General features: G+C 52.3%; 1 protein-coding gene across 2 annotated transcripts in view; it reads left to right on the forward strand.

Annotated features, from left to right (window-relative positions):
• The first annotated feature begins 3,945 nt into the window (after window positions 1-3,945).
• CA5A (carbonic anhydrase 5A) overlaps window positions 3,946-22,357 on the forward strand; it is a 30,760-nt gene continuing 12,348 nt past the window's right edge. Inside the window, exons 1-2 of one of the 2 annotated variants that reach the window (XM_036346814.1) lie at window positions 3,946-4,224; window positions 8,861-9,058. In XM_036346814.1, the coding sequence (XP_036202707.1) occupies window positions 4,071-4,224; window positions 8,861-9,058 (352 nt within the window). In that variant the 5' untranslated portion in view covers window positions 3,946-4,070. The remainder of the gene's footprint in view (window positions 4,225-8,860; window positions 9,059-22,357) is intronic. The other variant, XM_036346813.1, reaches the window with a different exon arrangement.

A 22,357-nucleotide genomic window follows, 5' to 3' on the forward strand; every position in this document is an offset into this window, starting at 1 on the left:
TGAGTGTGTGTGTGAGAGTGTGTGCGCGTGTGTGCGCGTGTGTGTGAGTGTGAGTGTGTGTGAGTGTGAGTGTGAGTGTGTGTGAGTGTGTGTGAGTGTGTGAGTGTGTGTGAGTGTGTGTGTGTGTGTGTGTGTGTGTGTGTAGGGCGTAAGGTCTATATCTGCTAGCGTTTATTTTGCATGTGCATGTCCAGATGTTCCGTTAGTTGACTCTTTCCTCCATCACACCACCTTTATTTCTCTGTCGCAGATCAGTTGACTATATTTATGTGGGTCTATTCTGTCCTATTGATCTGTTTGTCTGTTCTCTCACCAATACCACACGGTCTTGATGACTGTAGCTTCATTCTTTTTTTTTTTTTTATGGCTGAATAATTGTGTTTAGGTGATATACCACTTTAATTTGTCCATGGATAGACATGTGGGTTATTCCTGCCTTTTGGTCCTTGTGAATGAAGCTGCTATGAACATTTGTGTACACGTGTTTGTGTGGATGTATGTTCTCATTTCTCTTGCGTATACGCCTACGAATAAAATTGCTGGGTCACATGGTAACTCTGAGTTTAACTTATTGAAGAAACTGCTTGACTTCCTAAATGTTTTGGTGAGTAAAAGCTGACTTCCTGGCTCAGAGGCCCACATGGCGAGGAGCCGCCCGCCAGCCGGCACCGCCTCGCCAGCCGTGTGAGCGCGCCATCCTGGCGGTGGGTCCTCCAGCCCCAGATGAGCCACCTCAGCCGGTGCCTCCTGGACCAGCGACGGGCTGTTTCCAGTGAGCCCTGCCCACATTACACGTGTTGTTTTTAGCCACTAAGTTTGGGGGTGGTGTGTTAAGCAGCAATTGATAATTGGGGCAAAGGCTTCAACACACACTTTATAGTCCAACTGAAACTCTAGCACCAGGTGATAGGTTAGAATAGATGATTGGCCACTGCCTACAGAACAACGTGCACTGATTGTACACCTTACGTGTGTGCCCGTGGAAGCAACCACAGCCATGTGGTCGGGCTCAAAGAGACAATGAGCTCGAGGCCACGAACTTGAGTCCTGCCTGGGCCACTTTCTAGCCAGGGAGGACTTAGCCCAGTGATGGCGAACCTTTTGAGCTCGGCGTGCCAGCATTTTGAAAAACCCTAACTTAACTCTGGTGCCGTGTCACATATAGAAATTTTTTGATATTTGCAGCCATAGTAAAACAAAGATGTGTATTTTTGATATTTATTTTATATATTTAAATGCCATTTAACAAAGAAAAGTCAACCAAAAAAATGAGTTCGCGTGTTACCTCTGACACGCGTGTCATAGGTTCGCCACCACTGCCTTAGACCGTGCACGTCAGCTTGGGTCCCTTCATCTGTAAGATAAAACGTGAACTATCTACTAGGTTAGGGCCCTTTGGAATGTAGAGAAAAAAATAACAAGCTTAATAAAAGGAACTTCAGGATTCACATAAATGAAAAGTTTGGAAGTGGAGTTCAGGATACAGGAATAGGAATTGCTTGGCTGAGCAATGTCATTGTCTCTCTGTGTCACTTTCTCTCGGACAGCTCCTCTTTCTAAACTAATGTGTCGACTGGCTGACCCTGGTGGTTCTTATTATGATAGCAAGATGCCCTTCAGTGATAACCATTAGGCTTCTTGGAGGGAAAAGTTTATTACTCACACCAGGGGGCACCCAGCAAGGCCCCTGGTGCAGAGAGAGCAGGGCCCTGGAGTTCTCCTTTGTTGGGGTTGAGCGTGGAGGCCTGGGGTTTCATGGGCTCACATTTTATTGGTGAATTTAAAATAAAAGATTAAGAAGGTGAAGTGTGGGAAGAGAAAAAAACAAGTGGCCCAAAGGGCCAATTATTAAATCAACCAAGATCTCTAAACAAGGTGCCTCAGTGCGGGTGCCAGGCTCGTCAGCCAGCGTGTGGCTGGTGTCCTAGTTACTGGAAGTAGCCGTCTTTGAAGTGGATGCCTCTTTGAAATGAATGCCAGGGCCGTCAAAGCTTCACTCCGACACTTGCATCACAAAAAAGAAAAGCCATTGTCAGGGCGCACACTACAATTCCTCAGTGTTTGTGGTGCTGCTGGCGCAAACAGACGCCCTGTGGTGTAGACGCACAGCACATACAGCCACGGCAGGCCTGCCACCTGGGCGTGGGTCAGTGCCCTCTGCGATGCTTGCACAACGATGAAAGCACCCAACGACCCATTTCTCAGAAGACATCTCTGTTGTTAAGCAGCACATGACCGTGTAAGCTTAAATATGATGGAAATTTCCAGAAAGAGCCACAAGACCCTGCAATCAGCAGTTCAGTCTGGGAAAGAGAGATTTTTACTTTTGACCTTTGAACTGCTTGTAGGATAGATGGCATTTATGTATTTTTAGTGGCAGAGGTTTCGGTTTCTAGCGCTAACAGTTGAAGTGACGTAGGAGTCAGCTGTGAGGGATGTGCAGGTTGAGATGGGCTGATGATATTTTCTAAGCAAAGCAGAGCCCTGCCATGGGGCTCCGAGGAAAATAGGTAGACACAGACCCGCAGGGCTGGCCAGGGATGTAATCTACCTAAAATGGGCGGCTGAAGGTGGCAGGGCAGCCTGGATGGCCGAGGACATGCCCTTGAGAGCAGAGAGGCCCTGTGAGTGTCCGCTGACCGCTTGCTCATGCCGGGAAGCCTGCACTCATCCGGGCCTGCATGGCGCTCAGCATGTGGTACTGGCAGCAGGACCATTCTAAGCACTTTACGCATATAATCCATTAAACCCTCACACAACCCAACAGAGTTTTATTTCCTCACTTTACAGATGAGGAAACAGAGGCAGAAGTGAGTGAATGAATGAATGAATGCATGAAGCTACCTGGGGTAGCTACACTTCTAAAGTGACTCTAGGAATCTAAGCAAAGACCGGGTGTCCCCCCAAAATGTATACACACTTCAGCTGATAGCTCAATTTTGAAAATGAAATGTATTTTAATGAACCTTGCCTTTATAATTATTTAAAATACATGTAGACATTTTTGAGGGACACCCTATATTCCAGAGTTGTTTTTTGTTGATTGCAACAAAGGCAATGAACCACGGGTCCGTCAGAGAATTGGGCGAAAGCTGTAGACCAACCATGCGTGTCACGGGATCCTTGGGTCCCTGGAGCCCAAAGTGGACGCAAGGTTCAGAACTCGTTCCGCGGGGTCTTTCAGACCTGAGACCCTGGGATAAGTTGTGATATTCCTTGTCCCCTTGAAGTTTCTAAGTTTAACACCCACACACACCAAAAAGGTACAAACTTCTCCAGCCCTGTAGTCATCATTTCACGGGTAAAAGTGGGAAGTAAATGCCATGTAGTCCAAAGTAAGTTTGTTTGTATCTGGCGCGTGCAAATATTACAAGTTGAATAATGAGGGGGACCATCTAGTACTTTGTCCAAATGTGGACAGTTTGTGCATGAAAGGGGCACCGCAGCCCGGGAGTCCTGGGCTAACCAGGGCAGCTGACTTGGGCAGAACACATTTGTATTAAATCAAGTCTGTTTTATGCAGAAGGGGACTGGCTGCTTTCCCAGGAGTCCCAGGCAGAGAGTCACGTGCTTACCTGCCCCACCCACCCGCAGCTTTGCGTCCCATCCCTGCACTTTTGAACCTATTGTTCCCTGTACATACACACAGCATGGCTTTGTGCCTGGTCTGGAGCGGCCCGAGGCCGGAGAGCTGCTCACTCTAGGTTAGAGGTCGACGCCAAGAGCAGGGACTTCGCCCTCCCCATGTGCCCTCACCTGCTCCCCGGGCTCACAGCAGGCCTGCCTCCCTGTCCCGCTCACCTCACTGTTTACCAGATCAAAGCACAGTGACCCCAGGGGCCTGGCCGCAGTGAAGGCCACTTGTCCCAGTGCACCCACCCCTAAGCCAAACCAAGTGTCATCCCAGAAGCCAGGGCGGGCCTGGGTTGAAATTTAACTACCAGGGCTCATGGTTTGGGTGAGTTTTTACAATAAGAAGTGGGTCCAATCCACTCCACCGGTTTCCCAGCCAAAGCGAGGATAGCAGGAAAGACCCTCTCTTTATTGGGCCCCGCGGGGACAGACCCAAGATGCTCAGGACACCGATGCTGGGCAGGAACCATGCGAAGACCTCAGGCTTCTCCATCTTGGCCAAGCAGGTGTGGGGGGCTCTACGAAGCCATCGGCTGAGGCCTGAGCGACTGTGCTCCCAGGTGCCCTGTGCGCAGAGGAGGAATAACGCTTGTAAGTAGAATTTCTTAGAATCCTCCAGTTTCCCCAAATGCAATTAGACGTTTAGCTAACTTTAGGGTGTCTTTCAAAATGAAGGCAGCCTGGAGTCAGAAGGCTTGGGTTCAGATTTCTGCTCTCTTTTCATGTGGGGACCTTAGACGAGTTCTTTAACCTGATTCACCTGGGGTGGGGGTGGGGGTGGGGGTTGGGAGGGCCAGAGGCTTGGAACAAGACAGGCACCCCTTCCCCAAGACAAGCTGTTATTACAAAACATCCAGCCCCGAAGGACCAAATGAGCCAGTTATCAGAGTTCCAAATCTCCCCAGCAGAGAACGTTCTCGGCAAACAGGCAGTAAGTACACCCAGCCACCCTGTCCATGGACTGCCCGTTCTGTCCGCCTCACTCGGGCATTTGCGTGCTTAATGCTCTGTGAACTTGGACGCATCCTTTCCCCTTTCTGGGTCTCAGACTCTCCCTCTGTCAGACAAAGGGCGTGCGCTGGAGGCTGATAAGATGGCTTCTGACGTAGATAGTCCACACTTCCCAGGACTGGGTAGTTCCCAGAGCCTGGGCCTCAGGGCCAGTCGCTCCTGGGGCCAGGCATGGGAGACACCTGTCTGCAGGGGGACCTGGGCGGTGGCTTCACGCCCCCCCCCCCCGCCTCCGTGTCCTCATCTATACAATGGGATGACTCGGTGTCGCACGGGGCTGCACCGAGATGAAATGGTGCGTGGAAAGCCCGGCACACCCAGGCTCTCAGTGAGCACTGCTAGCTCTTTCCCATGAGTCTGTGGGTCCACCCCTGAGGACGATGCTGAACTCTGTCTCGAAACCACAGGGCATTTTAGAGGAGCACTCCAGGCTCCACTGGGGTTCTGCCAGGCCAGGACTCGGGCCGTGAAGCGGGGCAGGAGCCTGGGCCGTGCTGGACCACACGCCTGGGGTAAGCCAGGGCTCACGCTTTAAGAGGACTATGGTGCTCAGGAGCTGCTATAGGCCTCTGAGCGCAGGGACCCACGGAGTCCTCCAGGACGAGGGTGGCACAGAGATGCAAACCAAAGTCACCAGGATGCACTTCAAGCCCGCACCAGCAGGGGCTGGGATGGAAGCCTGGTCCCCCGCCAGCCCCAGTTCAGTGACCCCCACTCAGAGTGGGGTGCCCAGACCAGCCGCCGCAGCACCACTGGGGAGCTTGCGAGAAATGAGGAACCTCAGGCCCCACCCCAGACTTACCTGAGATTTCAAACCACAAGCAGCATATTCACTCACAGAGAAGACCCTCCCGCAGGTCCCCCTCCGCCCCAATTCCCAGAGTGCTTTGCAGTGCAGCTGCCTGACGCTTTCCCCATGCACAGAGACCTATCCACGCATCACAAAACTTTCCATAAAGCAAAAAGTACTGCACTGTGCATGCTTATCTGCATTTAGGTTTTCTTTCTTAGCTGTACACATCTCCACACTGTCTCTCAGTAACTGTCCTCTCTGAGTGCTTAGTTTAACCATTAAGAGCACAGCCCACGTGGATGGAATCTTGGCCTCACCACTTTGTCGATGCCTGCCCCTCGGCAAGTTTCTTACCCTTTCAGAGCCTCAGTTTTCTCACCTGTAAAAGGTGAGTAATAAGCCCGGTGGGTGTGGCTCAGTGGTTGAGCATCAACCCAGGTCCCAGGAGGTCACGGTTTGATTCCGGTCAGGGCACATGCCCGTGTTGCAGGCTCAATCCCCAGTAGGGGGCATGCCGGAGGCAGCTGATGGATGATTCTCTCTCATCATTGATGTTTCTATCTCTCTCTTCCGCTCCCTTCCTCTCTGAAATCAATAAAAATATATTAAAAGAAAGAAAAGAAAAGAAAAGAAAAGAAAAGAAAAGAAAAGAAAAGAAAAGAAAAGAAAGAAGAAAAGAAAGGCTTGGACCAGTGCTTGCCATCTTATGAGAACTCTCTGAGCACTGTTATTATCGTCATGGGCCATCATACGCATGTCCCTGTATTTAGCCATTACCCTGTTGGGAGACATTGATGGTGTTCAATTTTTAATTCTTACAAACCATACTCTCCCACATCTTTCACACGTGTGCAGGACAGAATAACAAAGTAACTGTATCTAGTGCCTAAATCGGTTTATGCTGTATTTATGCTGTAGTTCTCAAACTGCTGGTGGGGGAATCCCAGGGGTTCTCTTCACTGTTTTGTTTATTGGGATTTGGCAAAACATCTCATTTGTGGGGAAAAGAACACTTGCTACTAAAAATGATTGAGAATCACTGGTGATGTGGTCCCAAGAGAGTCAGAGTTATGAAATGTTCAGAAATAATTTTAGGGACCATTTCAATGAAGTGTGCTCAGACCATGTTTCAGTGTGTGTGTAAGCTACCTTTTGCCAGCAGCGGGCATCTCTTCTGAAGTCTGTGATCAGTGCCTTTCATGTTGGTAGCTTAAAGTCGGCCCTGGAGGGAGTATCCCCGTGGTAACCAACAAACCTTCCACCTCAGAGCTTCTCCCCGCTGAGCTGGTCCCTAAGCTGCAGCAGCACACCAGTGCGTGCTCTCAAACATTTAACAAGCCGTTCTTGCTCATTTGTCTGCAGGGCTTGGGTTCGGCTCACCCTGGCTGGGCTGGGCTACAGGCTGGGTCGTCCGGATTTGTTCAATGTGCCTCTCATCCTTCCTGCACTTGGGCCAACCTGGGACCCACGGGAGGAGCTCTGTGAACACTTACTGAACGGTTTAAGCGGCGTCACTCCTTTGCAGGCTGTGATGGGCAACACCTTTCCCTCGGTGGCAGGGACGGTGTGCAATGCTGAGGCTTCATCATTGGCGGCCCCTTCAGCCTTCATGAAATGTCACAAATGCACCCTAAAGACCCCCACTCTTCTGCACCTTGCATCTCTGTGCGGGGGGCAGCTGAGTCCCCGGTCAGGGGAGGCTGCCTCTGTGGCACTTAGCTGTTCCCGTGTCTGTCCATGCTAAGGGTTGTGCAGCCGTGTAAATCCCCGTTTTCCCTTAGGGAGGATGGGTGTGAACATGACAGTGCATGGCAGTGTGTGTTAAATGTCGCTTCCCATCAGACACAATCATGGTTTATGCAGCTCAGAGGGGTTTGGGAGAGAACAGACAATGGAAGACCAGGCACTCCGGGTACAGATCTGGGTTAGAGCAGAAGGAGGCTGAACAAAGGACACCAGACAAAGGCGAGGCCGATTATCGGGCTCTGAATCTGTGTCATCCTTTCATCATCAGGAACTGGAGAGGCAGAGCGCTGGACAGCTGCAGGGCGCCCAGGCCGCGCTCTCTCTCAGCCCAGCCAGTTATTGCTTTAGGGCACTGGGCAGAGTGGGAGCTAACATGGATTCCACAACCTGCTGTTATTATATACTACTAGAGGCCTGGTGCACGGAATTTGTGCACTCCGTGGGGGGCGTGGTCCCTCAGCCTGGATTGCAAGAGGGTGCAGGCCAGGCTGAGGGACCCCACCGGTGCACGATTGGGGCTAGGGAGGGACGCGGGAGGTTGGCCAGCCGGGAGGGACCGCTGGAGGGCTCCATCTCACTCAGTCCTGATCTGCCAGACCCCAGCAGCAAGCTAACCTAACAGTCAAAGCATCTGCCCCCTGGTGGTCAGTGCACGTCATAGCGAGCAGTTGAGCATCCTTAGCATATCATTAGCATACTAGAGGCCCGGTGCACCAAAATTTGTGCACTTGGGTGGGCCCCTCAGCCTGGCCTGTGCCCTCTCGCAGTCTGGGGCCCCTCGGGGGCCCCTTCCCCTGGCTGCTGGCATGGCGGAGGCTGGCACGGCAGGAGAGGGGCTTACCTCCTCACTCACTGCGCGCGGGCCCCAGGGGCATGGCAGAGTGTCCGCATCAGGGGGACTCTCCAACCCCACCAGCCACCCTGGTCTCTGACCAGCATTTGGTCTGAGAGGGTCCCTGCCACCGGCACCACTCGTGTGCTCCACCAGGGGGCAGTGTGCTCCCCATGACCCTGAACTCTCAGAGCAGGGATTCCCGTTTTGCCCACCCCTGGCCCCAGGAGAGCCAGGACACCAAGCCACAGAATTAACTTCTCACCCAGATTCACTCGCTGTGCAGGCCCCGGGGGCGTGGTGGAGGCGGGTGCGGCGGGCTTCCCTCTTTGCTCTTCGCTCGCCATGCTGGCCTTCGCTCTCTGCTCCTGCCCGGGGCCAGCTGGCTTCGCTCCGTCGCTTGGCGCCTGCGTATGCAAAATAACTGCCATCTTTGTTGGCGGTTAACTGCCATCTTTCTTGGCAGCTAATTTGCATATCGCCTTGATTAGCCAAATGGGAAGCATAGCGAAGGCACGGTCAATTACCCTTTTTGTCTTTTATTAGATAGGATTACACTTTGGTTGAATGGCCAACCGGTTGACCGGACACAGCATATTAGGCTTTTACTATATAGGATTATTCTTGTTCTTACAGATGAGGCTGTGTGTGGGGGGTGGGGGGGGGTGTCAACAGGGAGAAGGTAAATAACATACCCAATAACTCAAGTGGCTCATTTGGTCACAAATGTGTCTTTCCCCCTTCATAATGGTAAAAACTTTAACACAAAGTTAATTATCAGCACAAACAGGCTCAGTGAGGCCAGTGCAGCATCAGGATCTCCTTCTCTCCCTCTCTGTCCCCAGTGCACCCCCTTTGGAAGGGCCCAGCCTCCAAGCCTGGGGGCTCCCGGCAGTCCCCCATCAACATCCGCTGGAGGGACAGTGTTTATGACCCCGGGCTGCCCCCTCTCCGGGTCTCCTATGACGCCGCGGCCTGCCGCTACGCCTGGAACACCGGCTACCTCTTCCAGGTGGAATTTGACGACGCCATCGAGGGCGCAGGTGAGCCTGGAGTGGGATTTGAGGCTTTTCTCTTCTCCTGTCACATCCTAAGAGCAGGGTCAGGGACTTAGCAGAGAAGGGCCTGAGAGCCTTAAGTATGAAGTCTGGGGACAAGGAACAGCACGGTGGCGGCAGAAACAGGATGAATTCTCGATGGCTCTCTGCGGGGACAGGGATGCTTATGTTACAGATTATAATGCCAATCACACGGTTCTGCTGGGGACAAAACTATGAACGAAGTTAAGTCTCTTCCTTCTGGGTTACATTCCAGGGATTGGGGAGGAAGAAACACAAATATATGGCCCATCAGAGAGGAAACCAGAGAAGGGCCGAGGAGGGGGCTTGGAAGGAGAGGAGGAGGGAATGGCGTCTGGAGCCTGGTCACCTCGCTGGTTCTTACTCAGGGGAGACGGGTGGCCAGCAGACACTGAGCTGGCTGAGGTTTTAAATGAACACCCAGCTGCCAGGAGGAAGGGAGCGGGGCGGGGGCGCGACGGGGTGGAGGTTGTGGGATGATGCAGGGCTGAGGGGCAGGTGGGCAGGGTGGCGGGATAGAAGCCCCCAAAGCCACCGTCCCTTTCTGGGGCCCTGCGCTCCATGAACCAGCTCATTAAATCCTGGCCAGGGGGGAGTTAGGGATGGCTACTCCGTCAGGCTGGGGCTGCTCCTCCTACCTCCGAACTCGTTAGGATTGTAAGCTCGTTTATGCCGCACAACCGTGTTCTTTCTGGGAGCGGAGAGTATTTGCCAGGTAGAGGGTGCCCCTGTGACCAGCCCCCAGTGCAAACCTTGGGCACCAAGTCTCCCGTGGGCATCCCTGGTAGACAACACTCCGCCTGTGTTGTCACAGCTCATTGCTGGGGGGTCAGCGCGTCCCTGTGGCTCCACCAGAGAGGACACTGGAAGCTGGCGCCTGGTCTCCAGTCATCGCCGGGGGCACCTTTTCCCTTTGTAGATTTTGCTTGGATCCTCTCTCTGTTATAAATCCAACCCTCGGGGGCACTTCTCAGGTGCGACTCCCCAAAGGCCAGGAATGAGAACCCTAACTCTGGCCAACATAAGCAAAGAGGAACTGCTCGGAAGGCTAGGCCTGGCTGGAAGAAGAGGAGGGAGGTGGATACACAGATCTTGGAAAGCACAGGAACCAGGCCAGCTCAGGGCGCCGGGAGCAGGGGTTCTGCATGTATTTACTTAGCACACCAACTGTTTTTCTGCCCTTGCTGGTCTGTTCCAAGTTCAAATTCCCAAGGAGCAACTAAAATGGGCTTTTCAGGAATATGGTTTGTATTAATTTTAAACATTTTATGCAGCCACTTGAAAAGATTAAATAAAGAATAATAGTTCCTGAACTTTTGCTTGGTTAATAGTTGTGTGATACATATTCTAATAAGACTGAGAAAAACAGATATGGATGTAGATGAGCACATAATCCTCCTATATAATTTTTATGTATAGCTATGAGTCTGGCTGATATCTATAAACAGATTTATTTTCCTTTAAGTTTTAAAATATAAAAAAACTTTGAAGGTTACTTTGGACTTTTGTATGGACAGAGTTAAGATACATTTGAAAAAATAATTCATATTCCCAGAGGGAAAGGTCTGGTGGCTGAGCTTGGCACTTACCCAGCTCTTGGTCAGTGGGGAACCCAGCACCCTGACCCATGTCCTCACCAAGACCACATGCTCAGGTGCTATTTCTAGAAGGGGAAGCTATGCTGTACAGACAAGCAAACACCCTCTTTAAAAAGCACCGCTATGACAGCACACACAACAGGCTCCACTGTGGGAGTGCTGGGGTCCTCGTTCTATGCAAGAAGAAATGGAGGCTCAGAGGGAAGTGACTCATCAAGATCTAGTGGCAGGGAAGTAGGAGGGTCCTGGTTCAAGGCCAAGTCCTGCTGGTTCTAATGCCCCCGCCAGTCGTTGACTGGCTCCTTCTCCTTGTCAGGGGCTTCACAAACTTCAATATTCCTTGTAACAGCCGAGTGAGACGAATATTATTCCCCGTTTGACAGATGAGAAACACGCGGCTCAGATCCACGGCAGGAGGTCACAGAACCTGCACAGTGAGAGTCTCTGCTCTCTGCAGAAGGGAATTTTAGGAGCACGAATCCTCTGGGGAAGGAACCTGCAGCCGATGTCCACAGGGTTCAGGCATGAGGCCAGATGTGCTAACCACACGCAGGGGAGGAAAGTGCTAGCACACGGGAGGAATGTGGTCCTGTCAGTCCCCAGGAGAGCCAGCAGCCAGCTCAGGGTCCAGGTGGGCTCCTGGCTCAAGCCCAGCCAAGCTGTGCCCAGCGTGCTCACCCCAGCAGGAGGGCCGGGGGCAGTGAGGTCATACTGGGCTCCTGTCTCTCATCTACCAGCAAGAAGACGCCCACACCCAGACCCTCCTGACAGGTGGAACAGGGAATCTCCTCGGTGCTCCAAGGACCCGATGGCTTATATTGTATTTTTATTTGGGTGTCTCACAGCATGGGTGCCTTGGAACCTAGTTGCTCCTGTGTCCCATTGGAGTTCAGGGTCAGAGTTTAGGCTGGGAAACTAGACTATTACAGGTGACAGTCAAGGCCTCTTTTTGGTCAAGAATTTCAGTGTCTTGAATTTTACCCAAAGCTTGAATCATAGGAGTGGGCGTGGCCAGTCCCAGCTACCCTTTCTCTGACTTCAGTGATTGGTTCAGGGGTGGGCATGTGACTCAAGCCAAGCCAATGAGAGCCAAAGGGTTTTTCTTGGAAATGTTAAAAAAAGAACCTCTCTTTCTGCTAAGGTTGTGCTGAGGCCAGCTGTAAGGCTGCATCTGTGATTCTTCATGGCAGAGCAAAGCCAAGAGATGGGTAAAAATTGAGGCTGGAGGCCATTGTCAGAGCCTCTAACTGCAGATCTGCCTAGAGCCAAACCAGCTGCTGGACTGTTCAATCTCTTTTTTGCCTCAGTCAGTTTGATTTATCTTTCAGTCACTTATTTTCAAGAGTCCTAATACAAGTAAACAAACAAAAAGTGACTAGATTAAGAGAGAAGAAATAGAAGGGAGGCAGCTGGAGAACCACCAGTCTCAGTCCTTTTAACCTTTGCTCAAATGTAATTCAGCTGTAGGCTGGGTCTGTGCCACCCAGGGTGGAGGGGAACGTTGGCAATGATCTGTTTAACTTGACCCAGAGAGATTACTGGTAAGAGCATCATGCTTTAAGACTCTCAGACCTGTCTGGGAAGCCAGGCCCACGTAAACCTGGCCCTTCTGAGTAGATGGAGTCCTGGTAAATGTTTAGCAACTGGCCTGCTGGGGTGTGGGTTGTGGGATGGAGGTGGGGGGACAAGAAGCCATAATTTGTAGTGTCTGCCACTTCCCGTGGTGTAAATACTCCTGCACTGCCTGCCTATTTCAAGCTCTAGTGCAAAGTCATTGACATGACTTAGAAAGAGGCGCACACAGTTCCCAGGAGCCCGTATGAGCTTGTCCCACATGTCACTCTCTTGTTCTTTCTTCTCTTCAGTCCCTGCTGCCTCAGATCTTATTTTTGCTCTCATTTTTGCACGGCATTCATTGTACTGGTTAAGACGTCCTTTGTGTTGCATGTGGCAGAAACTCAACTCAAACTGGCTTAAGCAAAGAAGAGGAAAACTTATTGGCTTAAATTCCCCTCTCAGCTCTGCGTTCCCCTGTCACTAGGGCCTAGTGGGTTCCATTTCCCCTGGAATGGGGCAAGGATGGTGGCCCTGTAGATCCTCCCAAAAAAGCAGCACAAAGGGACAGCCCATGTCTCTGTCCCAGCAATAGCAGCATCGGCCCCAGGGCTGGTTGCCATGGGTCACTCGTTTTGGGTAAACCAATCACAGTGACTCTGTGATTCTCTGTGATTGGCTGCCTTGGAGCAAGGTGAGGTCAGAGTGGAGGACCACAGGGGTGCTTTCCCAGAAGTGAGGTGAGGCTGGAGAGGCACAGTGCTGTCTCCACTGGGCCTGACATCCTTGCTCTTGACCCTGAGCTGACCTTGGCTCACCCCTTTTTCTCATTGCTCTCAAAGCCCAAGGCTTTTGCACCCATTATTGAAGCCAGGCCTCTACATTGACCTGGCCGTGACCCCCACATTTTGGCTCCTCCACCACCTTCTCAATCTGGTTCAAAGGGACCCCACCCTGCCACAGGCTGAAAGAATTATCTGGGTGTCTCTCCCCGGCCACATAAATTAGCTGGATAATTCCCCCTGTGGCTCATGTCCACACAGGCCAATCTGGTTTTACTTTACTTGTTATTTTCTCCAAAACGCAGTTTCCCTCTTCTTTCTTTCCTACTCAATTTCCCAGGCTCCCACACCCATCTCTATAGCTCCCTTTCCAGCCTCTAGCCCCCACCTTTTCAGATGATCTGTCTTCTCCGTTCACCTCTATTGGATATCGGGAGCCGTGGGAGGAAAGGAAATGGAAAACACAGCTGAAAGACGGAAAGTACTAAAAAAAAAAAAAAAAAAAAAAAAAAAAAAAAAAAAAAAAGTTTTGTAGCAAGAAATGGAGATTAATGAGATTCTCCCACAATTAAAAGAGAACAAACCCTGGATGCACTAAAAGGAAATGCTCCACGAGCAAGGGAGGAAGTGAGCGGAGAAGGCGCGCGGGGTAGAGTAATTCTGCATAAAATGTGATCCCTTAGGTTGGGTAACACCAACAGGCGGGAGCCAAAAACTCAAAGCGAAACACAACTGGGAGGCCAAGGACATTTTCCGTCAGCGTGGAAGGTTCCGGCAGTGCTTCCAGCGGGTGAGGGACACAAGTGCTTGGAGAGGAAGGCCAGCCAGAGAGGATGAATAACAGAGGTGGAGGCAGGGGCTCCTTCCAAGGAATGTGAGTGGTGCTGAGGCCCAGGACGAAGGGGCTGGTGGAGCCTTGAAGGACTTTACAGGAAGGGGGAGAGGCCCCTGCGTCAAACCCATTAAGCGCCTCGCACATGAAAGAAGACCCCTTGAGCCAGCGCAGCGATCCTTCGGATCTTCGCGTGATGAATGACAGCACTGGTTCCACCTGATGGGCAGGGTTAGTGCAGAAAATGTATCCAAGGTCCAGGTTCCAAGGCTGGCGGTAGACCCCCTGCTGAGCAGACACTGTTCTGTGAACCAGATCCTAGCTCACTGCTGCTTGGCCGTGACCACTCCACGTGCTAACTGGGGAACAGTTGTCAAGGCATTTAATTCTCACAAATCCCAAGAGAGGTAAATATTTCCACTTATTGGAAGAGGATACCCACATCCAATAGTCAAACCCAGGGCTGTTTCCAAAACCTCCTCCCTCCCTCCCACCACATGGAAAAGCCGGTGCATCTGTTCTTGCTGACAGTGCGGGGCCTGACTCCAGGGCGCTGGAGGCCCTGCTGTCCCCTATCCCACCCTTAGCTGAGGGGAGCGAGTAGAGCAGCAGATGGCTTCCATGCCTCTGTCTTCCTTGCCAGGTCCATCTTCTTTGGGGGGACAGGGTCCTGGGCTGCCCCTCTAGCACCCAAGTGGTACCTCATCCTACTCCTCAAGGGGTGAGGTGACAGCATGGGGTTGACGGGCTCACTCTCAAGTTGAAAAATGACAGGGTGTGAGGCCAAGTTCCTCCGCTTACCATCTGGGTGGCGTGAACATGTCACCTACCCTCTCTGACCCTCGGTCTCCTCCTCTGTGAACTGAAGCTCTGACTCCGGTTGGCTGTGGGAAGAGTAGAAGAGGACCCATGTGACGCGCTTAGCTCCACGGCCGAGCACCAAGCACTAGGTCAGGGATAGCTTTGCCTACTGTGGTGCCTTCCAAATCAGATGGTCAAGCAAAGCCTGGCTGTGTGCTTGTTTACTGTCTGCCACTAGAGCAGGGGTGGGCAAACTTTTTGACTCGAGGGCCACAATGGGTTCTTAAACTGGACCGGAGGGCCGGAACAAAAGCATGGATGGAGTGTTTGTGTGAACTAATATAAATTCAAAGTAAGCATCATTACATAAAAGGGTACGGTCTTTTTTTTTTTTTTAGTTTTATTCATTTCAAACGGGCCGATCCGGCCCGCGGGCCGTAGTTTGCCCACGGCTGCACTAGAGGGAGCACGGAGAAGGCAGAGCCTGGCTCTCTGGCCACCGAGGCCTCTGTGTTTGCTTTACCAGTGGGCAGATGGAGGGCAAATGGAAACCTCGAGCCTGGAGGCTCCACCGGGACTTGCGAGAGGCCTTCCTGAAAGGTCACTCACTCGCAAGGACAGTAACCGGCAGCGAAGGCACCAGGCACTGAAGCCACAGCCCAACATCCTTTGACATGGAAGTGAATTTTAAGTCATTTCAAAAGTGGGGCCAATCACAGCCTTTGTCCTCTAGACGACAATAGATACCTGTCCCCACTGCCAAGTGATCCCGGCTGGCAGGGCCCTCGTTCACCATTGCAGAATCAGCCGCTGGCGCACACGCAGGGGGTGAGCGTGTGCTTGCTCCTGGAGTGAACGTGTGACCTGCACACCCGTGTGATTTCCACGCTTGCAGACTTCACTTCCATCGGGTGGGAATCTCCAGGTGTAGCCAAAAGGGGGCTGCCGGGGAGCATCTGGGGCTCCCCCCGACAGGCAGGTGGGGCCTGGAGAGGGGTCTGGCACTGAGCAGCAAGAACTGCTTTGCCATCTCTCCATGCAGGACCCAAGTCCCAGGGACCCAAGTCCCAGGGGACCCCTCCGCTGGCTGGGCGCCTGCAGTGAGGCATGAGCTAGTGGTCCCAAGATGATGCAGAGGGGAGGGGAGGGGTCCCGGGAGGGAGGGAAGGCCGGGCTGTCAGGAAGGGGACGGTGGCTGCAGGTCAGAAGGCGGCGCCGCCTTGCCTGGGATGAAAGACTGTGATGATCACACTCATCCCGGGCAGTTATTTTTCCCTGCAAATGTGTAACTTGGCAGTCTGGTTCCTAAAACCACTTACTTCCCATCTTCATTTAAAAATGAAGATGTATTTTATCTGCTACCTTACTTATCTACTGGTCCTGGACATGGGTCCTTTTGGAGGTTGGGGGGAGTGTGATTCTCCCTCCACGGGAATAATAATTCCCACCTAGGAAAACGCTCTGCCCTCTGGGCCCCATGAGTCCACAGCACTCCTAGCCCCCTGCAGCCAGTCCCCGTGATGGTCTCTTCCTCCTCCCACTCTCCCACCCTCTCGCCTCCCCTCCCCCACTGCTCCCTGCACTCGTCATTTCCTCTTCCCTGGCATTCTTCCACACTCTGATCACACCGTCCTCCCAGCTCCCCCACATCTGGAGCGCAGCGAGGCTGAAGAGGGCTCCCAGACGGACATGACGGATGTGGCGAGTCTGAGCCACAGGTTGCAGGCTTGGTCCCCAGTAGGGGGCGTCTGTGCCAACAGTGCTTGCTCCCCTGAGCAGGAAGCGACTGGGAAATGGGCGATCCTCTGAGGACCCTCTGAAACCCTGTCATGTTGTTAACGCCCACGTGGTCCACTGGTTCCAAGCCTGCTCTCCGTCTCCATCACTAGGCATGCAGCTGTTCCCCGGTGCTGCCACAGAAGCACCCAGGAACCAAACGTACTTGTTCTGTATCAGAGGCTACAACTGTAAACCTGCATTACGGCAGCGCAGGCCACTTTCTCTTGGCAAGTTCTTACTAAGCACTCACTGTGGGTGGAAATGCGCTAAGTCACAGAGCCCTCCCGGAGGCCGTCCTTGCTCACAAGCTCTCAAGTGAGGAAATATGTGGAAAGGTGAAGTGAAAGATAAACGGAGTCCTGGATGGAGAGGGGACACTGTGAGTGTGCCATTCCCCACCCCCCACTCCCCTCGAGGAAGACATGACCTGTGGGTCCCGAATCCTCCCAAGTCCCTGCTCAGGCCGCAGGCATGGCACCTGCTGCCCTCAGGGAGAGCCGCAGCCCGCGGGTCTAGCAACCACGCCTGCAAGGCTGGTGCAGAGCTGAGCGGGCCGCTGCGCTTCCCAGGCTCTGAAAGGCAGAGAACCCGTGATTGTGTGTGGCATGTTGAAAGGAGGAGGGAGAGGAGGAAGAAGAGGAGGAGGGGGAGGAGGGGAGGGAGGGCTATGTGTGGCTGGGGAGAGGAGGGGAAGGAGATGGTGGGCGAGAATGGAAAGGGGGCAAGAAAGAGCTTTGAAAGGAGCCCCGGTGGAGGCCTTGGAAGGTGAATGCAAGGCCTTTCTGAAGGAGATGCTGAGTAGATTCCTGTGACACTCAGGAGAGCCAACCGCAGAAACTGTTCTTCAGGGCTCGTAATGTGATCGAAAACAAGGTCAATGGCAAGGGCACGCAGCCTCCGGCACCCAGCTGTGCTCGAGTGCCTCTGCTCCAGCACGGTGGACGCCCAGCCCACACGCCTACCTACGTGCTGAGGTTAGAGTCAGGCTGGGAGCTGAGGAATCAAACAGTTGATGGCTTGGGCAAACCTCGCATGATGTGTCCATTTTTAAAGATCAGAACATTCAAAGTCTGTTGATGAATGCTCCCCTACTTAGCCACTGCCAGCGCCTACCCTTTTGCCTCCCACCCCATTTGCCCTGCTCCCTCCTCCCCGGACACTTGAACCATCCGTCTGTGCCATCCTGGTGGCCTACTCCCTCTCCCTCCAGTTTAGGTCCCCCCAAAGCACTGAATCCGTGCCTGTCACAACATGCAGACCTGCTCAGCCTCGCTAGCTGTCTGCCTGCCTTTCTGGGTTCCCAGCTCCCAGGGGTCAGGATGACATCTGTACAATTCTCTGGAGATTCCCCAGTACTCAGCATAGACTGTGGCACACTGTAGGAGCTCAGTGAATATTTGTTGAATGAATGAATGAATGATTTTTCCTCTTTTATGCATCTGTGGCTGGCTGAGCCCCTTCTATTTTTAAAAAATATATTTTATTGATTTTTTACAGAGGGAAAGGGAGAGGGATAGAGAGTTAGAAACATCAATGAGAGAGAAACATTGATCAGCTGCCTCCTGCACACTCCCTACTGGGGATGTGCCCGCAACCAAGGTACATGCCCTTGACCAGAATCGAACCTGGGGCCCTTGAGTCTGCAGGCTGACGCTCTATCCACTGAGCCAAACCGGTTAGGGCTGAGCCCCTTCTAAAAGACAATCTCTTAAGATAATGTTTATCCTTCAGTGTCTTTATGGGAAGGTCCTATCTTGGGAGAAATAGTGGCTGTTTCAGGTGACTGAAAATCTCTGCTTTGATGATGATGGTGATGAGCATTTTAATAAGAACAATAATACCAGTAATAATAACAGGAAGTGCTGCTGCCAGTTGAGACCTGCTGGTGTTGGGGGCTGTACTGGGGAGTGTTTTGTCAGCATCACTGTATTAGTTCCTCTGATGTTCTGATGAACTAGTGTCATTATCTTTTTTCTTTTTTTAAAAAAAAATATATTTTTATTGATTTCAGAGAGGGAGAGGAAGAGAGAGATAGAAACATCAATGATGAGAGGGAATCATTGATCAGCTGCCTCCTGCACGCCCCCTACTGGGGACCAAGCCCGCAACCTGGGCATGTGCCTCTGACCGGAATCGAACCTGGGACCCTTGAGTCCACAGGCCGACGCTCTATCCACTGAGCCAAACCGGCTAGGGCTAGTGTCATTATCTTTTAAAAGTGCCAGATCTGAGACGCAGAAAGAGAAAAGAACCCACGCAGAGCTGCACTGTGTGAGACCGGCCTGTGAGCTCAAGTCCGTATGACTTTAAACCGGAGCCGATAGGTGATCATCTCCGAGTTCAACTCCAGGGAGTAATCTGGATTCCCTCATTCCGGGGTTCTGGGGTCGGGCTGTGACCCCCACACTGACAGCGTGCTGGTACCTGCTGTGGCTCCCACTTGCCTGGGGAGTGGGGGGGAGGGCGTTACAGAGAGCTTCCTGGTCTGGAGAACACACGGAAAACCTTTGACCTTGAACTTTACAGCTTCAGAATGTTGGTTAAACCCCAGAGTGGCACCAAGGACCGGCTGCTCCTCGGTGATGTCGTGTTAGTTGCCGTTCTGACCAATTTGAATATCTCAAACGTCTCTTACGTTTATTTTAAGCCTTAAAACAGCCGTGCCCAGCAAAAGCCTGCTTATCCTAGGAACACCACCGAACTACGAACAGGTGGCTACTAGCTGCCACTGTTGTAAGCACAGAGACGGTCGTGTCTGGGACCAGCCAAGGGCAGCAGGGGTCATCCTCCAATGTCATCTGTCCTCGGGGGTCTGAAGGGTCTGGCAGTCGCTGGTACAGCACCTGCTCGTGGAGAAGTCTGCGGTGATGCACAGCCTCCTCTCTGTGGACAGACCCTGTCGATGGCAGAGCCTGGGGGCTAGGGGCTGGCAAGCTAAAGGCCCCTTTCTGTACTGGGCTTGCCTTTTTAAAATGTTTTATTGAAGCGATATTTTTTGACACAGTGTTGTCTCTATGAAAAGTCAGGCTGAGATTTTTAAAACCCGGGGCTGCAATCTGAAACCGGGCTCCTAACTTTCCTGGCCAGAAAAACCGCAGTTTGGCTTGAACCCTGCTACGCGAGCTGATGGTCTGAACCTTCAAGCAGGCCTGGGGTGAGGTCACGGGGTGACCTGGGGCAGGTGACTGACTCCTGAGTCAGTTTCCTCATCTCAAAAATGAGCTAATGGCACCTGCTGCGAGGCGGCCCCACGTTCCCTGGGGGAACCTGAAGCGCTTTTGGCAATGCCCAGCACTAGCAGGTGCTCGATAAATGCCGGCTCGTTAGGTGGTAGCTTCCAGCATGCACTCACTGCCTTCAGGTGCTGACGGTACACAAGCTGGCGGGCGCTGCCCGCACAGCACCCAGGACACAGGAGACGCTGAGCAGTGAGAGCCCTTCCTCTTTAATCGGCTATTTCATCCCAGGCAGAGACATGTCGATGGCTGCTGGGTTTTGTCTTGGAGCGCTTCCAAATTGCCAGGCATCGTGCTAAGAACTTTGTATTTACCGCATCACTTAATTCTTGCAGTGTCCCTCCTAGTAAGCACTAAGGTCATCCCCATATTACAGATGGGGAAACTGAGGCTGGACCAAGGTCACTCCGCTTGGAAGAGATGGTGCGGGGCATCTGACTCCAGACCCTGCTCCCACAGAGAGGGAGACAAAATAGGATTTCCCAGTTTTTAAATAAATACACAGGCACTTTGCTTGTGGGCTGTCTTTGCGGGTCGGGTTTAAGTTAAGAGACATTATTACGGTGAGATTCTTCTCTGTGGTCCATGTCTGCTGAGGTTCCTGATAACGCGCTTCCTGACGCCCTCTTTTTCTCTTCTGAAATGCATTTGAAAGAGTGAGGCTGCAACCCTCAAAATGGCAGATCCCGGTGTGTCTCCACCCATCGGCCACATGGGGGCGCTCCAGCTCAGCCCATGTTACAGCCTAGCCCGCCTGCCCGCCCCAGACCTCTTCCTCCTTGCTACCCTCCTGGAAAAGCTTATCTCCTTATTTACATTTGCACATGACAGGCTAGGGAGGGGCAGCAGGCTTTTGGGGTGTCGGTTCTGGGTTTGCTTGGTCCCAGCCCAGGTTTCCAGCTAGTCCCTGGTTCATGTACAAATGACCAGAATCAGCTTGAACGGGAGGAGACCTATACTCTGGAGGCCCCACTGAAAAGGGACATTCTTCCCTGCAGTGGGAGAGCCCCGGGATTTCAAAGACAGACTTCCATTTATGTTCAGGCTGCCCGCAGCAATAAAGCAAAGACGAGCAGGGGCAGACAGGCGGGAGTCTGACTGGTGGGAGGCTGCTTTGGCCAAGGGTCCTGGGGGCGGTTTGATGTGGGAGTGGAGTGTGGTCATGGGCTCCAGTCCTGCTCAGAGTGTGAACTTGGGAGTCTCCTGACCCCTGCACCTCCTCACCTTACAGAGGAAGGAGCCAGGCTCTGTGCTCACAGTCCCCGCCCCTCCCAGCGGCCTCTGGTTCTGGCTCTCTGTGGCCGGCAACAGTGGGGAGTGACTTTGCTAAAGGTTATTTTTGGCGGGTCTGGCAGGCTTCCAGCTAGCGGTGAATGTATGCCTCATGCAGTTGGTATCTTTCTTTTTGGAGACCTGACCTATGGGCCTACGTAGAAGTCTAAGATGCTTGAGCTGGAAGGGACCACAGGAACCATGTAGGTCGTGCTTCCTTTTTAATAGAGGAAGGAGCTGCGTCCCTGAAAGGCTACATGACATTTAGTCACTGGCATCATCATCATCGTGGTCTGACAACACTTTACAAAGTGACCTCCCTGCCATTATCTCCACTTATCCTGCCAACACTCCTCATTTCATAGGCGGGGAGGCTGGGCTCAGAAAGGCTGAGCAACTTGCTCAAGGTCACACAGCAAGTTAGAGCTAAGCTGCAAATCCAGCTCTTGAAATAATTACAGTGTTTGGTGGAATTCCCTAGGAACCTCAGGCAGTTCCCAAGCTACCATGGGAAAGGCTGCATTCTGCTGTAACACACAGATCTGCTTACTGAGTGACTTAACCCATCAATGAGCTGAGTAATCCCACTCATTCACCCACCAGGTGCCTCCAATGGATGTATCCTGGACTAAGTGCTGAGAATACAGTGATGAGCAAGACAGAAATGGCCCCAGCCCTGGGAACTCGAGTGGATGGTACTTAGCTCGCAGCCTTCTAACTGTTCACCAGCTTGTGTCCCATTCAATTTGTCCCTTAGCTGAAACACCCATCACTCCTGCCTTCTGCACTTACGTTCTGGAAAAGATGATACAGATGTGCACTGTATCCCCGCGGTTACCTTCTGCGTGCGCGAGCACATGGCCAGTCTCGGTCTCTCAGTCCCAGGGTACCTCCTGGAGGACGTTTGGTCAGGTGACAGGCTCACCTCTCCGTCACTAAGCAATGTACTTTGGTTGCATGTGGTCTCCGGCTGCCCAATGCTACAAACTCCCTTTCCACCACAGATACAAGGCGCCAGGCAGAAGTGCACAAAGATGACCTCTGCATGCCTTCATGGTTCTGTAACTCCTTAGATTACATTTTGTGCTTTGAAGGTTAAAGGGCAAAGGCGCACATTTTGGCATCAGGCCTGGGTTCAAATCCTAGCTCCAATTGCTGCACCTCAGGGATTTCTCACAACCTATTTAACTACTCACCATAAATTAAAATACAACATAAAACTACACAGGCCAGTCTGCGGGAGCATCCTCACCCCCTCGAAGGAAAACAATCACCCCTCCTGTACTTCTAACCGCGAACATCTCCGTTAAAGCCTTGCAGTTTGAACCACCCGAGAAGCTCTCCTCCTTCATGTCACAGTACTCCTGGCCACAGACGGATTCAGACTTTATGATTTGAAATGTGGGGTC

Source organism: Myotis myotis, unplaced genomic scaffold (assembly GCF_014108235.1).
Source record: "Myotis myotis isolate mMyoMyo1 unplaced genomic scaffold, mMyoMyo1.p scaffold_m19_p_19, whole genome shotgun sequence".
NCBI classification, from domain to species: domain Eukaryota; kingdom Metazoa; phylum Chordata; class Mammalia; order Chiroptera; family Vespertilionidae; genus Myotis; species Myotis myotis.